This window comes from Canis lupus, chromosome 1 (assembly GCF_011100685.1).
Source record: "Canis lupus familiaris isolate Mischka breed German Shepherd chromosome 1, alternate assembly UU_Cfam_GSD_1.0, whole genome shotgun sequence".
Taxonomy (NCBI): domain Eukaryota; kingdom Metazoa; phylum Chordata; class Mammalia; order Carnivora; family Canidae; genus Canis; species Canis lupus.
The window spans coordinates 114,042,366-114,057,905 of NC_049222.1; the positions used below are offsets into that span (position 1 = coordinate 114,042,366).

Sequence of the window (15,540 nt, forward strand, 5' to 3'; positions counted from 1 at the left end):
CCTCGTCTGGCCCTGTGCTAGAAACCAAGGGAGGACTGTGAGGACCCAGGGGGCAACCTTACCTTCACAGATCTCACGGTCCTGCAAGGAAGACACCCCAGCCCATGACAGTGACAACCCAGAGTGGCCACAGCTCCGAAGGAGGAAGCCCAGAGGGGTGAGGGAGCTACCTGACCCAGCTTGAGGAGCCAACAAGTTAATAATACTTTGCTCCAAGGGGAGGAGTGGTCATCCCCAAGAGGCTGTTACATGGAAGCTAACCTGTGCAGAATCATTGTAAAAAGCCTGAGCTTTATTCTGAGGTTCTGTGCAAGGAGTGGAGCAGGAGAGAGGTGGGGTGGGGGGCACAGCCAGGTTTGTGTTTTATAAAGCTGCCCTTGGCTGCCATGTGAATGTGGATCAGAGGAGTGCAAGAGTAAGGGCTGGAGCCCCAGGGTACCAAGACGGAGGCCTTGAGTGGGGCCCGAGGGTGGGCATGAGCAGACTGGACAGTCCATGATGGAAAGGAGAGAGACACCCAGAAAGAAGCATAGAGCTGGAACCTGGAGACAGGGTTAGAGTGGGGCCATGGTGAGAAGGGGAGCCCTGGAAGAGGGGCAGGTTTGGGAGGGGGAGGGGAAAGAATGATCCCTTCTTCATCCTGTCCTTTTTTGGAATCTACTGTCCCCTGCCCATGTTCCCCAGAGACACCTTTCCCTGGTCTGAGTGAGCCAGTCCTCTCTCCCTATTTCCAGCTTCCCCCACCTACCCACCCAACATCTTTTCCCTTCTCCTCAAAAAAAATAGTAATTCCATTCCAATCCTATATTGCTTCTGCAAGCAGCAGGATGACTGGTTGACAAATTCCAACCGGTAATAACTGGTCTGAGAAGCCTAACTCCCGTCACAGGGGTAGCCTGGAGAAAACAGCCTCCTCCTCCCTCCTCTTGGTGAAACATGGGGGTGGGGCATTACTGACTGGTTCAGGCTTTCAGGGCACTAGCGCTGTTTTTTTCCTGCCCTCTTTCTCTTTCTGTCACATTAGGCATTTAATGTGCCTTCTTTGTGTCCAGCCATGTGCTAGGTGGTGCTATGGACCAAGCGCTGGGCGACCCAGATACAACCTTGGTGCCTGCAGGGCCCACAGTCCCCACGGTGGGCGCCCAGGTCCAGGAATGGAAGGCATGGGCAGAGGGGACAGGGCCAGGACGGGGGAAGCCCGGGACACGGGAGCAGCCCAGAATGGGAGGGCCTAACCCACTCTGGAGCATCAAAGGAGGGCTTCTGGGAGGAGGAAACTTTTGAGAGGAGTTCTGGGGAGAGGCGGCGGCCTGGGAATTGAAGGATGTGGGAAGCAAGCTTAAAGATCCAGAGGCCCTTTATTGCCATTTTTGAGGACTTGCTATGGTACCTAAAACACTGGGGATAAGGCAGGGAAGAAAATGGACAAAAATCTCAGGGTTTACGGTGGTGGCGGGCCCTTGAAGTCATTTTGGAAAAATGGAAACTCAATCACTGGGGCCGCATCGCAGGAGGCGAGGAGCGAGGAGGAGTGTGCATCAGGCCAGTCCGTGAAGGGCTTTGTGGAAAAAGGGAGGAGCTGGGACTTTGTCCCCAGGGCAGTGGCGAGCAAGGAACGAGTTCCCAGCCGAGGTGCCATCCCTCCTGAGCGAGGAAGGATGGGGCGCCGGGGGTGGGAGGGGAGGCGGCAGGAGAGACGACCGCAGGACGTGCGGCGAAGTCCCTGAGGCTGAAGAAAGAGGCCGCGGGGCAAACTGTTGGGGGGGCAGGGAGACGGGAACCCGGCTGCGATCGCCCAGGCAACGTAGGCCGCGCCGAACTATTGGCTGGTCTTGAGCTGCGTCATCCTCCGCCCCGCAGCGTCCGCCCTCGGAGCCCCGGGGGCGCGGCCTCCGCCAGCGGGGAGGGGAGGGGAGGAGAGGGGAGGGGTGTGCCAAGCAGCCTCGCCCTCGGACGGGGGTCCTCACCTGCTCTAAAGGGACCGCTGGGAGAAGGCTGACGATTTTGGAGCGAGGAGCGTGACTGCGGTGAAGGAAGCGGCTCTGACGTCCTCGCCGCCCTCCGCCCTAGAGACGAGGCCCCGCCCCCCCGGGCCAGTCGGAATCCTTTAAAAGGTCCCGGGTGGAAGGAAAAGGGAGGGCGGGGCGGGCGTCTCCTGGCGACCGGCCGGTGGCTCCGCCCAGCCAATCCTCGCCCCGCGGCGGGCAGGACTCCAGCCAATCGCGGCTCGCGGTTCGGGTCCGGGGCGGGGCTGGGTGGGCCGGAGGCCAGACCGAGAGGCCCTGGGGAGGTGAGCGAGGCTGCTACTCAGCACTGGTGGTGCTGCGGTCGGTCCGGGACTTGGTCATTGCGAACCTGGTGGCTAAGGTGAGAGAGAGAAAGGCCACCCGGCTTGAGATTCGCCTTGGGTTATGGGAGGTGGAGACGCGCCCCCGAGAGTTGTGAGGGCGGGGTCTGGGCGTGGGTCGGGGGGTGCAGATGAGGGTGACTGAGCGGGTTGGTGGGGTTTGGGGGCTGGAGACTGAATTCGAGATCCTGGCCTGAAGGCGAAGTTGTTGGGGGCAGTATCTTCAAGTGGAGGGACTTTGAAGCTGGGACCCAGGGTGTTTGGAGAAGCGAGAGAGCCAAGGAAGGAACTTCTGGGGCAGGAAATCTGAAGATTAGGACAATTCGGGTCCCCCGGGCGGGTTGAATTCGGGGCTCGAGTGCTCTGGAAAAAGGGTGAGGGGTTGGGGCTGGGATCCCGGACCTTTGGAAAAGCGAGAGAACTACGTGCAAGGAATCTGGGTGAGGGAGACGCAGTGGCGGAGAGGAGGTGCTGAGAATCCCGCGTTCAGGTCTTAGAGTCAGAGGGAGAGTTTGGAGGTGAAGTCGAAAGGCGTTTGAAAGACGGGAGAATAGGGGAAAGTGGACGGGTGAAGGTATCAAAATTAGTCCCCCGAACGGAGTAGGTCGGAGAGCACTTGTAGTTTTTGAGCGACGTGTTGGGGCCTTGGGTCTCTGGACCCGAGAGCAGTTTGGGGGAAGAATCTAGGGCCTTCTTGGGGTTCGAAGGACCGGGAGAAAGCAGTTTTAGGGCCGGAGACTGGAGTGGGGGAGGGGCGCTCCGGGCGTGGAGCTCAGACCCGCCGCCCTGGAGGCAGCGGAGGGCGGGGCTCGGCAGGCGCCGGGCAGCTGGACGTCCGGGTTCCCTTCCCCCACCTGCCCCGGGCCCTTGTGCGCATGCCCTGAGGGAGGGCGGGGGAGAGTCCGCCCTGTGGCGTGCGGAGCCCTCTGGGGATTGTAGTGCACGCTCCGTGTCCCCGCACGTGCCGGCCGGCTCTGGGCCCACATTTCCCAGAAGCCCCTGGGCTAAATGGTTGCGGGCCGGGATGCTGAATGGAGATCCGTGGAGGGGGGGCGGAGCCTGGCGTGAGTCGAGTTTTAGCAAGTTTTCCTGTGGGGCGCGCTTTGGGGGAAGCCGAAGGAGCGGTCGAGAGGAGGGAGGCTCCTTCGCAGCTCTTGGGAGTGCTTCCAGTCGGTTAGGAACGGGACAAGGGAAGAAATAGCCTCCCTGTAGCGCCCGAGTGGCTCAGTCCGTTAAGTGACTTCGGCTCAGGTCAAGATCTCGGTCCTGGGATGGAGCCCTGGTTCCAGCTCCGCGGTCTATGGGGAGTCTGCTTCTCCCATCCCTCTCTCCCCATCCCCCACGCTCGCTCTCTCAAATAAATAAAATCTTTTTTTACAAAGAAGAAATATCCTCCCTGTGAAAAGAGTCTGGACAAATACGTGTCCTACAGGGCTCCAGGTGACTGGAGTATAATAGGCAGTTAATCGATAAAAATATTGAATGAATATGTTGGTTAAGGTTAACTGTAGATGGGCCCCGTGCATATTACACGTGGGATCTCCTTGAGAATACGGGGAGAATTTTTACAATCCTCATTTTACCGAAGGAAACAGACCCAGAGAGGTGATGTCTGTAACTTACAAAGATCAAGCAGTGGGGCAGTGTCAAGGGCAGAATTCAAACCCAGGTTTCCCTGCCTCCAGTCCAGGTCCGCGTACTCCACATCTGTCCTTGTGTGACACTTTGGAAGACAGGAGTATTGTAGAAAGAACAGCTTTGTGACTTGAATCAGGATCCTTGTCTTGGAGATGAGGTAATTGAGCCCCAAGGAGGCAAATTCACAGTTCACCACCACACAGGCAACCCAGCTATGTTTCAGTCCAGATCTTGTTCTCTTCATCATTTTCTTCTAGTCCTTTTAATCTCCTCTGCAGCCCTACAGGATTCACATTATGCCCATTTTATAGATTTGGGATTTGAACTAGCCCCGCTGCGTCTGACTTGCCCCCTCTTCTCTCTACAGGGCATCATGGTAGGAGGCTTGAAGAGGAAACACTCAGATTTAGAGGAGGAAGAGGAGGATGAGAAATGGGACTGGGGTCCAGCAGGCCTGCGGAGCTACCAGCAAGCCCTGCTTCGAATCTCCTTAGACAAAGTCCAGAGAAGCCTGGGCCCCCGAGCACCCAGCCTACGCAGGCATGTCCTCATCCACAATACCCTCCAGCAGCTCCAGGCCGCACTCTGCCTGGCTCCAGCACCTGCCTTGCCCCCTGAGCCCCTCTTCCTGGGCGAAGAGGACTTCTCCCTGTCAGCCACCATCGGCTCTATTCTCAGGGAACTGGAGACGTCCATGGATGAGACAGAGCCCCCTCAGAATCCAGTGGCTCCCCCAGGCCCCCAGAACGAAGTGCTGCCCCAGCCTGATCCAGTCTTCTTAGAAGCCCTGAGCTCCCGGTACCTGGGGGACTCTGGTCTGGATGACTTCTTTCTGGACATTGACACATCTGCAGTGGAGAAGGAGCCTGCACCGGCCCCACCAGAGCCTCACAACCTCTTCTGTGCCCCAGGGTCCTGGGAGTGGAATGAACTAGATCACATTATGGAAATCATTCTGGGGTCCTGAAACTTTGACTGGGGGGCTCTTTTCCTCATCCTAGCCTCAGTGGGCTGGATTCCTGGATGCAACTCCGTGTGTGTGTGTGTGTGTGTGTGTGTGTGTGTGTGTCTTGGTGGGGGCTCTACACCGTGACTCTGGCCTCCTTTCTTCCCATTTCAGGGTTCCACAAACCATCTTGCATGTGTGTGTGTCTGGTTACCACAGCCTTCTGTGAAGGTGGGTTTTCCTGAAGTAATTTATCTGTTCCAAATGCCTTAACGCGACTCTGTTTCAGGGAGTCTGATTTCCCACTTCCCACATCTCTTCTGCCCTTCCTTCCAGTTCCTACTCCCCTTGTGACCACTGGGGCCTCAGGGAAGATAAAGCTGGGCCTGACAGATGATGACTGGGATATGCTGCCTGGTTGCTATGGGAACTCAGATTTTGCCTCTTGCACCTCAAGGGAGCAGGAGGGGCTGGCCTCCTCCCCCCAAAGGTCAAGCCCCCACCTCTTTGGCAAGACCCCAGTCCCAGCAGTCTCCTGATTCATAACCAGGCCGGACCACGTGCAATAGGGTGGAAACCAAACCGCTCCATGCCGCGTTATTTAAAAGAAAGGCGGGTTTTGTGGTGGGTTTTGTTTTTGTTTTTCAGTTGTTTGTAATTACTTTTTTTTTTAATAAAAGTATTTTGGGAGGGATGGTGTTGCCTAAAAGTTTCTAAACTTTCATTGGGTCAGTGGGAGGGACCTGGCAAGCTCCCTGGACACCTGTACCCTTTACCTGCCGAAGTGAGGGCAGACATATTATTAAACATAATATTTGCTGAGTCCTTTTAAGAGTACTATTCTATCCACTTTGTTTTAATTAAGTCACTTAATCTTCGTGATAATATTTCTGTTACCTGGTTTTACATGGGAGGAACCTCAAGCTCAGAGGGGCCAAATCGTTGCTCTGGGTCACACTGCAAGAAAAACAAGGACCAGGGAGTTTGGACTCTTAAGTTGTCTTCCAGAGACTGGTTCTTCACTATTTGTTTTTTCTTCTTGGCAAACTTAGAGTTCCTAGCCACGTGGATGCACACAGGAGGGAGAAACTGAGTCCCATGCATTAACCAAAAGGATAGGTCACTTTTAGCACTTAAAAAGTCATTCCTTTCATTGTATGCAATGTATTGCTAGAGTCCGGAGTGGAAAGAAAAGGCTCAGGGCATCCCTGGTGGCCCAGCGGTTTAGCACCGCCTTCAGCCCAGGGCGTAATCCTGGAGACCCTGCATGGAGCCTGCTTCTCCCTCTGCCTGTGTATCTCTGCTCTTCTCTGTCTCTCTTGAATAAATAAAATCTTAAAAAAAAAAAAAAAAAGGCCCAGAGATAGCCAGCATTAAGAGAGCTTTCTAAGGGCCCCTGGGTGGCTCAATTAAGCGTCTGCCTTTGGCTCAGGTCAGAATCTCAGAGTCCTGGGATGGAGCCCCATGTTGAGTACCCTGCTGAGCAGGGAGCCTGCCTCTCCCTCTGCCACTCCCCCGGCTTATGCTTGCTCTCTCTCAAGAAAAAAATTTTTAAAACAAATTACTTTTTAAAAAAGTAAATTTTTCTAGAAAAATGTTGACCAGACAGAAGTTACAGTGCTAAGGATTTACTTGGGAGGTACAAGCCCAGGCTGGTGAGTGGAGAAGAGAGGGAGGCCCAGGGAGATGCAATGTGATACATCCTTGCACTGGCTAAGTCTCTGCAGAGACCTTTGAAGCCTTAGCAGGTGAGTTTACACAGCATTAGGGACTTTTTCTGGAAGGTCTGCAAAGAGGAACCATGCCAGGGTGGAGTCCGCAGGCCAGGAAAGGGGGATTTTTGCCTGTGCTTTCAGGTCCAAAGCCAAGATTCTTGCCCTGAGAGGGGCTTTGCGTCGAAGTCTAAAAGCCCTTGGGTAGCTGACAGATGGATGCCAAGCAGAAGAGACGGTCATGAGAAGCTCAAGGTGCATATGTTTCAATATGGATGCCTGTTGGATTATGTCTTATCCCTACTTAAAAGTCTCAGTGACTTCAAAACCCCAACCTCACCAGGGCGTGTAAGACATAACCTTGCTCCTAACTTTGCAATTTAATCTCCCACTCTGCCTCACCTCCAGTCACATTGGTCTCATTTGACCCCAAGTTCATCTGCCCCAGGGCCTTTGCACTTGTTAGTGGCCCAGAGGACATTTCCCCTATAGCTTCACCAAATCAAATGCCCCCTTCTCAGAGTGGCCTTCCCTACCCTGAGTATCTCAACATGTCCAGGTGTACCCCCCCACACACACCACACTCTGATTTTCTAGTAGCAGCTATCCTATCTCAAGTTATTTATTACCTATTTATGACTAGCCTCCTGGTCTATTAGCAACTCTGAGAGAGAGGAGTTTTGCTGGTCTTAGCCTAGCTGTATGCCCAGTGCCTAGAACTATGCTCAGTACAGGTGTGCACTCAAAAACAATTATTTTTGCTATCGTTGAAAAAATGAACTCCTGACTTTACAACCGTCAACTCTCTCCCTCTTACCTCTCTGAATTAATCCTCACACCAACCCCCACCCCACCACTCCTGTGCTCCAGCTTATAACATTCTCTACAGTTCTTCAGACACCCCAGCATGTCCCAACCTCAAGCCTGCAGTAATACCTGCCTCACTGAGCAATTGCGTAAGCCAGGAAAAGGAGGACCTGATGTACCCCAAGGATTCCAACTGTCACTCGAATGTATTAAGTTCCTACTATGGGCCTAGTCCTCTTCCAGGCGTGGGAATAAAACACACAGCTCTTGCTTTCATACAGCATCGTAGTGGGGGAAGGCTGAAATAGACACAAAAATAAGTAAAATATGCAATCTGATAAATGCTATACCGAAAAAGAAAGCAGAAAAGTGATGGATGGGGGTGTTGCTACTTAAATGAGATGGCCAAAGAAGGCCTCACTGACAAGGTGACATTTGAGTAAAGACCTGAAGGAGGTGAGAAATGAGTCAACGTCAGTCTGTAGAGGAATAATCCTGGCATAGGTAACAGTGAGTGCAAAGGCCCTGAGGTCGGAGCACAAGTAGAGTGTTTGCCGGACCCTGAAGAGGTCAGTGTGGCTGGAGCAGAGTGTACAGGAAGGGGGCATCCTAGGAGACGAGATGAATGAGATGTAGGGTCTTACGGGTGTCCCGCAGGAAGGACTGAGCCTTACCGAATGAGATGAATCCATGGAAGGCTGCTGAGCAGAGGAGGGACGAGACCTCACTCACCTTTTTTTTTTTTTTTAATTTTTATTTATTTAGGATAGTCACAGAGAGAGAGAGAGAGAGGCAGAGACACAGGCAGAGGGAGAAGCAGGCTCCATGCACCGGGAGCCCGACGTGGGATTCGATCCCGGGTCTCCAGGATCGCGCCCTGGGCCAAAGGCAGGCGCCAAACCGCTGCGCCACCCAGGGATCCCTCACTCACCTTTTAATAGGCCCTCTTTGCCCCACAGATAACCGAGTGAAAAGGCATCGTGTAGCTTGCTAGCAGCACAGTGGGGGGCAGCTTAAGGAGCACCCCCACTTTCCAGATAAACTGAGGCTCGGAGAGGCCCAGCTCTTGCCGGGTTGAAGAACTGAGAGCAGTGGAGAGGCCTGGCCCGCACAGTGACCGGGTCTGAGGGCAGAGTCCACCCTCCCCAAACCGCCCGCCTCCCGCCCGCGGCGAGGGAGGGGGCGGGGGCGGCAGGAGGGAGGGGGCGCGGCCGCCTCGGGGGCGTGGCCGCGCCGGGCCCCGCCCACTCGCCCCTCCCCCCGGAGCTGGCGGCGCGGCCGAATGCCCCGCGGGCGGCGGCGGCGGCGGGAGCCGGCCCGGCGCCTGCTGGCTCCCCAGAGGCCGGGTGCGGCGGCCGGCCGGGGGCGGGCGCGCCCCTCCCCCTCCCCCTCCCCGCGGGCGGAGGCTCCTCCCCGGGCCTGCCGGGCACGCCGGCTGGCTTCTGGCTTCTGGTTTCATTTCCCAAGGCCTGACCTCTCTCCCTTTCCCTTCCCCCAGCCCTTTGAATTCCTGGCTCCTTCTGCGCTCTCTGGTCTCAGCTCCGGGGTCGCCTCCTCAGGGACGCTCCCCTGGACCACCCTGGCACAGGCCTCCCTAGTCTCCGCCCCTATTTTGTTTTCTTCGAGGCACTGAGCGGAGACCGAAATTCTCTTCTTCCTCATTCATCTCGCAGGGTCTCGTCCCGCTCGGAATAAAAACCTAACGTTCCGCCGAGGGCTCTAAACGGCCTGAAAGCTTCTCCGACCCCGCCAGGCAGCCTGCAGCCCGGGGACACTGGCCCGGCTCCCGGCCCGCTCGGGCTTCGCGGCCTTTGCTTTGGCCCTGCCCTCTGGCTGGAAGATTCTTCTTCCAGAGCTTTACTACCTCTCTCATTTCACCGGGTCTACTCAATGTCACCTCCTCAGGGAACTTTCTACCAGCACCAGCACCAGCACCCTATCTACAGACACCGCACACCACACACACTTTCCTCTCCTGCTCTGCTTTATTCCTTTCCTTTTCACTGGTCACCTTCCAAGATACTAAATTATTTCTTTATTATAAAGTGTATGGTCCACCTCCTCACATCAGGGATTTTTGTCTATAATATTGCTGCCCTATCATCAATACCTGCCAGAGTGCCTGGCACACAGAAGGTGTTCCATCCATGAGTGTTTTTGTTTTCACACTTCTTTCCTCTGCTTACCCCTCTCCTGATCCATGAACAGAGAGACCGTGTGAGGCTTATCCAGTACTGTACCCCTAGTGTCTACCACGGTGCCTAGAATACAGTAGATGCTCAATAAATACATGTTAATCAAGCTCTTGAGACTCCTGTGAGCTCTCCAGCATGTGATCCGGAGCAAGCCACTTGGAGACTCAGAGCCACCTTTTTTTCCCAGGTCATGAAGATAGGTTAGGGAGAAAATTCTGTGAATTTGCCTGGCAGGGGCCTGGTTCTAATTAGCATTTTACTCTGTTTTTATTATGAAAAATTTTAAGCATATATTAAACATGGGGGGGGGCATGTAGCTATCCCCCCCACCACTTCCCAAATCAGGATTTAGTAAGAGTTCCTATGCTTATTTGGTTGTAATAAAGAAATCATATAGTAACTTTCATTCTGGAAAATTCTCCACCACCAACCCCACCAGTCCCTTTCTCTGTTTTCTCAAAATTGAATTTTTGGTGGAACAGCCTAGTTGTGCTTGCAGATGTCCCACATTCTGTATTTGTGTTCCTGTAAAATTTGTTCCTCTCTGTTTCCTGTAAGCTGAAGATTAGGTCTAGAGGCTCCATGAGATTCAGTTTGTGAAAGTTAACAGGGAGACTCCATAGGGAATGTCATGTACTTCCTAATGCATCATGTCAGGTGGCACCCAGTGTCAGGGTGTCCCATTATGGTGGATGTAGAGTTTTATTGCATGGTTAAGGTGGTGAGCATCACATCTCCACATCATAAAAGACTATTTCCCCCTTTGCAGTTTGTAAGTAACCCTAGTAGAGGTATGTGTGGGAGCCTGCCAAGATCCGGTTAACCTTTCACCCTAAGGTTTGAACATCCATTGATAATTGCTACCTGAATCAACTAGTTTAGTTAGCATTTTCTAGAGCTTACTTTGGCCAGGAACTCTATTCACAACAGTTCTTCCCACAATTCAAAAAGAGTTAGCAAATGAGCTACTTGGAGAAGTTAAGTCCCCTTGTCAGTTTACCAGACAAGCGTTAACTTCCTGTCTACCCATACCCGACCCCAGGTGTCCTGCCTTGAATTAAGCACCTGTGCTATAACCACAACAGCTATTACTACCAACAAAAGGACATGTTGTGCACCATTCTGAGCACTTTGTGGGATTATTTTTTTCTTTTTTTATTTATTTGAGAGAGAGCATGAGCAAGGGGGAGGGGTAGAGGGAGATGGAGAAGCAGACTCCCTGCTGAGTAGGGAGCCAGATGTGGGACTTGATCCCAGAACCCTAGGATCATGACCTGAGCCACCCACACGCCCCTCTTTTTTTCTTTTAGATCTTATTTTTATGAAATGTCTACACCTGGGACGCCTGGGTGGGTCAGCGGTTGAGCATCTATCTGCCTTTGCCTCAGGTCATGATCCTGGGATCTAGAATTGAATCTTGTTTGGGCTCCCACCAGGGAGCCTGCCTCTCCCTCTGCCTGTGTCTCTCATGAGTAAATAAATAAAATCTTAAAAAAAAAAAAAAAAAAAAGAATCTCTGCCCCCAGCGCGGGGGCCTTGAACTCATAACTTAGAGGTCAAGAGTCACATGCTCTCGACTGAGCCTGCCTCGGGCCCCTGTGTGATTATTCTTTTTAATCCTCAAAATACTCTCATTTTAAAAAGGTGAGGAAACTGAGACCTTTGGGATTAAAATTACTTGCCCAAGGTCACACAGCTACTTAGGGAATGGAGCCCAGGATGTGACTCCAGTGGCTCTATTCCTATCCCCACCGGCTCCCCCTCCCCCTCCTGTAACCACTATTGAGTCCAACTGCTCAGCATTTGCTTAGTGCGCTATGGTGCTCTTAAAGACACAACCTTATTTTAATTTTCCCGACTCTCAAGAGGTAGGCAAGAAGCTGTCCATTTAACAGACTTTGTGTGTGGCTCAGAGAGGTCCAAGGATTTTTTTTTCCCTAGATCGCACGTTGAGTAAGTGGTCAGAATTTGAACCCATGCTTATCTGGCTTAGAGTGCAGACCTCTGTTAGGACTGGGTCTGTAAGTTGCTCAATTGCTGGGTTTGGCAAATGTACGGGCAGGTGTGAGGGGCTCACACCTTGAGAAGGAAGAAACCCCTCCCAGCCACTGCCCCGCAGTGAACACAGCCACCCCACCTGGCCTCGGCTCCTTACACAGTCGCCAGGCATGCGCCCTGAAGCCACCCTCCCCTCCCTTCGAACCTTCCTTCTCCAGGCCCCGCCCATCACCGCCCAAGGCCAATCGCGGGCCGAGGGCGGGGCCACCGCGGGAGTGGGCGGTAGTTAAGGGGAGTCAGGAGCCTGGAGTCGTGCGCCGGAGTCAGAACTGCGTCTACCGACCCAGGCGCCGGCTGCTGAAGGAGAGCGAGCGAGCGATGCTGCCGTCGCCGCTCCCTGATTGGCTGCGCGTGGATCCCTCTTCGTTCTGATTGGCAGCGGGTGAGCTAGGTATGTAAATGAAGTGAAGGGGGCCGAGGCGAGAAGGGAAACCCGCGAGGGGGTCGTTTGGCAGGTTCGATCCCCGGGTCCGGCCGGTGCGCGCCGGGGCTGCCCGGGATCGAGATGCGCGGGCCCCCGAGTGTCGCCCGGCCGGGCTGGGTGAATCACGCCGCAGCCCGGGAAGGGGGCGGAGGCGCCGGCTCTCTGGCTCCGGCTGCGTGACTCACCCGCCCCCGCCGCCGCCGCCGCTTCGGGAGGAGCCGCCTCCACTGCCTGCCGGAAGCGAGCACAGGCCGAGAGAGCAGAACAGCCCTCGGGGTTCCCGGCCCGCACGGCCCTGCGCTGCGGGCAGGAACGACAGCCAGGACGTGGGGCCGTATCGAGGATCCCGGGGTCCGAGGGGCCGGAATCCCCGGGGAAAGCCGTTCTGGCGCCGCTAGGGGGCGCCGGGACGGGGGGGCGGAGTCCGGGGAGGGGGGCGCCTGAATTCCTGCGGTTCTGGACTCCCGGGTCTTCGGGGAAGGAGGCGAGGACCGTTTTGAGAAGTGTGAGGAGTCGCTTTTAAGGTCCTGTTGGGCAAGGGGATTGGAGCCTTCAAGCTTCCAGGCTCAAGAAAGTAAGTTGGGCCTGGCGTCCAGAACGCCAGGGGCCCCTATCTCGGGGAGAGTGTGGGTCCTCAAAGTTCTCTTGGTGACCCCCCGGTGCCGGTCAGGATTTCCCAGCGAGCCATGTCTACTCTGCCTCCCAAAGAAATCCGGAAGCAACCAACTTCTTTCCATGTCCACTGCCCTCCACCTTCCACTTCAGGCCCCCACCATCACCCGCCCCAGAGCGCGGTGGCCTCTGAATGGAGCTCAGGACCGCGCTCTTCCCCGTTTCCCTTCCTTTCACCCTCATCTAACTCGAAGCAGCCGAGGGGGGATCTTCTGGAAATCTAATCAGTTCACAACACCACCCGTGTTCCCTGCTCAAAATCCTTCAATGACACTCACAGTAAAATCCAAACTCCTTGCCTCTGCTTGCTCTCCAAACCCGGTCCCCTTCCGTGTCACTCTGCGCTGACCACACTGGTGTTTTATTTTGTTTTGTTTTGTTTTGTTTTTTTTCAGTTCATGCTCATCCAGCCTCCAGGTCTTTCTTTGCCCTTGTTGTTCTCTCTTCCCGGAATGCTTTCCCCTGGTCCTTCTGTGGGTGGCTCCTCCTGCTTGAGGAAGGGTCAGCTAAAATGTCACCTCGGAGGAGCCTTCCGTGACCACTCCCCAGAACCTTTGAATATCTTCCTAGCACACCTCTACATTTCCTGTATTTATTTATTTATTTGTCTGATGGGTAGTAGACAGTAAGTGTCGGATGGAACTATGTAAAACAGCTGCTTTCATGAGTTAAAAAGATTGAATTTTGGGCATTTCACATGGTTCACTGAAGAAATACATAATAATAGCTATTAAGAGTATTTGTTAATAAGAATCGTTACAATGTACTAGGCACTGTTGTAAGTGCTTTTTTGTACGTTACCACATTTACTCTATATAACAGCTCCATGAGGTAGATACTATGATCACTCATATCTTCAGGTTTCCCTAAGAAAGCACAGGTTCAAGAAATTAAATGGCCTGCTCAAGATCACACCAGACATAAGTTATCAGAGACAGGGTTTTTAACTTAACATTGACTTTCCATAACTGAATGACTCCTCCCTCCCTGCAGATGATGCTGAGCAAAGGTCTGAAGCGCAAGCGGGAGGAGGAGCGGGAGAAGGAAGCCCTGGCAGTGGACTCCTGGTGGCTGGATCCCAGCCTCCCAGCAGTGGCACAGGCCCCCCCGGCCGTGGCCTCCAGTTCCCTCTTGGACCTTTCTGTGCTCAAGCTCCACCACAGCCTGCGGCAGAGTGAGCCGGACCTGCGGCACCTGGTACTGGTAGTGAACACGCTGCGGCGCATCCAGGCATCCATGGCACCTGAACCTACCCTGCCACCTGTGCCCAGCCCGCCTGCGGCCCCTTGTGTGGCTGACAATCTGCTGGCCAGCTCAGACGCTGCCCTCTCAGCCTCCATGGCCAGCCTTCTGGAGGACCTCAGCCATATCGAGGGCCTGAGCCAGGCCCCCCAGCCCTTGGTGGACGAGGGGCCACCGGGCCGCCCCACTGGAGGATCCCCACCCAACCTGGGTGCCTTGGACCTGCTGGGCCCAGCCACTGGCTGTCTGCTGGACGATGAGCTTGAGGGTCTGTTTGAGGACATCGACACCTCTATGTATGACAGTGAACTTTGGGCACCAGCCTCCGAGGGCCTCAAACCTGGCCCTGAGGATGGGCCTGGCAAGGAGGAGGCTCTGGAACTGGATGAGGCTGAGCTGGACTACCTCCTGGACGTGTTGGTGGGCACACAGGCACTGGAGCGGCCACCGGGTCCAGGGCGCTGATCCCCACAACTGGGATGGTGGTCTGGTGTCCAAACTGAGCCTGGTGGCTGGACCAACTCTCCTTGGAAAGACACAGCTGGCTTCCTTAGAGCAGAGAGAGGGCCTTTGGAGAGACAGAATCCAGTCCTGAGCAACTTCACCTCTGTCCTCTTGTCTAGGACTAATGAGGGGAGTCTGGGATTGGCCCTTGGGATGGGATCACAGGGCCTGGTGGCTGGAATGTGATTTGGACCGGGCCCTGTACTGGACTGAATCCCCAGGGGTTATAGCCTGGGATACTCTTTCCCTGATGTGGGAAGAGACCGCACCATTTTATGGAAATTAAAAACCAGTCCTGGGAAATTTCAAGTCTGTGTGCTTTGTCTCTGGGCTAAGGCAAGGGTATCATGATGTTCTCCAACATTTAGTGAGCATGGACTGTGTGTACCTGGCACAGTGCTTAGCACTGGACGTGTGTTAACTCTTCCCATCAGCTGAACAAGGTGGGCATTATTACTATCCTCACTTTACAGCCCAGAAGCTCTGAGAGGTCATCACGTGTGGAGGTGGGTTTCAAATCGTGAGCTTTACTGCTTTATTGGTTTGATAAGCAGATCAATTAGCTCTGGTAACTGGCCCTCTAGAAAACTCCCCAGAACATACCCAGCCAGGTTTCCCTGATGCACCTGTGTGTGTACATAATGGTGGTGGTGGCCATGGAGGAACCTGGGCCCCTTGAAGTCGTGTCCTTCCTTGCTTGGAGTGTACCTGTGTGTCTTGGAGCTGGCGAGGGGTGGGGGGTGGGGGGTGGAGGTGGGCAAAAGGGAGCTTTCAGAATGAGCCAGAAATAAAAGCCCAAAGGTGGAAGCTGGATGGAGCCTCTCCAAAGAACACGGAGAGCAGGCTCTCCAGGAAAATGGGGAAAGATAACGAGACTCCAGCAAGTTAAAAAAAAAAAAAAAATCCACTCGGGATCTCACATCTGTCTTTGAGCAGGGGATAGGGCACCTTGGAGGGTGACTCTGAAATAAAGCCACCGGGCTTAGTGGCTTGAC

The 15,540-nt window shown here is 54.3% G+C and overlaps 2 protein-coding genes and 1 long non-coding RNA gene across 8 annotated transcripts; 2 read left to right on the forward strand and 1 right to left on the reverse strand.

Annotated features, from left to right (window-relative positions):
- The first annotated feature begins 12 nt into the window (after positions 1–12).
- Positions 13–5,753, forward strand: SERTAD3 (SERTA domain containing 3). Of its 5 annotated transcripts, none has more exons than XM_038528854.1 (3): positions 13–157; positions 4,033–4,142; positions 4,353–5,626. In XM_038528854.1, the coding sequence occupies exon 3, from the start codon at positions 4,359–4,361 to the stop codon at positions 4,950–4,952; it is 594 nt and encodes a 197-aa protein (XP_038384782.1). In that variant the 5' UTR covers positions 13–157; positions 4,033–4,142; positions 4,353–4,358; the 3' UTR covers positions 4,953–5,626. The 5 variants fall into 5 exon arrangements, with proteins under 5 accessions (XP_038384782.1, XP_038384785.1, XP_038384784.1 ...); XM_038528855.1 differs by lacking the exon at positions 13–157 and adding an exon at positions 1,963–2,114 and having other exon boundaries at positions 4,353–5,753; XM_038528857.1 differs by lacking the exon at positions 4,033–4,142 and having other exon boundaries at positions 15–157.
- On the reverse strand, positions 1,340–2,164 carry LOC111098093. Its single transcript, XR_005354634.1, has 2 exons — positions 1,968–2,164; positions 1,340–1,729 (listed from the first exon to the last, which is right to left on the reverse strand). It is a non-coding gene; the product is annotated as an uncharacterized LOC111098093 (long non-coding RNA).
- Positions 5,754–11,934: 6,181 nt separating the features above from the next.
- SERTAD1 (SERTA domain containing 1) lies at positions 11,935–14,854 on the forward strand. Of its 2 annotated transcripts, none has more exons than XM_038525671.1 (2): positions 11,935–12,094; positions 13,793–14,854. In XM_038525671.1, the coding sequence occupies exon 2, from the start codon at positions 13,793–13,795 to the stop codon at positions 14,504–14,506; it is 714 nt and encodes a 237-aa protein (XP_038381599.1). In that variant the 5' UTR covers positions 11,935–12,094; the 3' UTR covers positions 14,507–14,854. The 2 variants fall into 2 exon arrangements, with proteins under 2 accessions (XP_038381599.1, XP_038381600.1); XM_038525672.1 differs by lacking the exon at positions 11,935–12,094 and adding an exon at positions 12,547–12,701.
- The last annotated feature ends 686 nt before the right edge of the window (positions 14,855–15,540 follow it).

What these genes read in the sequence shown, in the direction of transcription:
- SERTAD3 (XM_038528854.1), top strand. Translation starts at nt 4,359, where the DNA reads ATGGTAGGAGGCTTGAAGAGGAAACACTCAGATTTAGAGGAGGAAGAG.
- SERTAD1 (XM_038525671.1), top strand. Translation starts at nt 13,793, where the DNA reads ATGATGCTGAGCAAAGGTCTGAAGCGCAAGCGGGAGGAGGAGCGGGAG.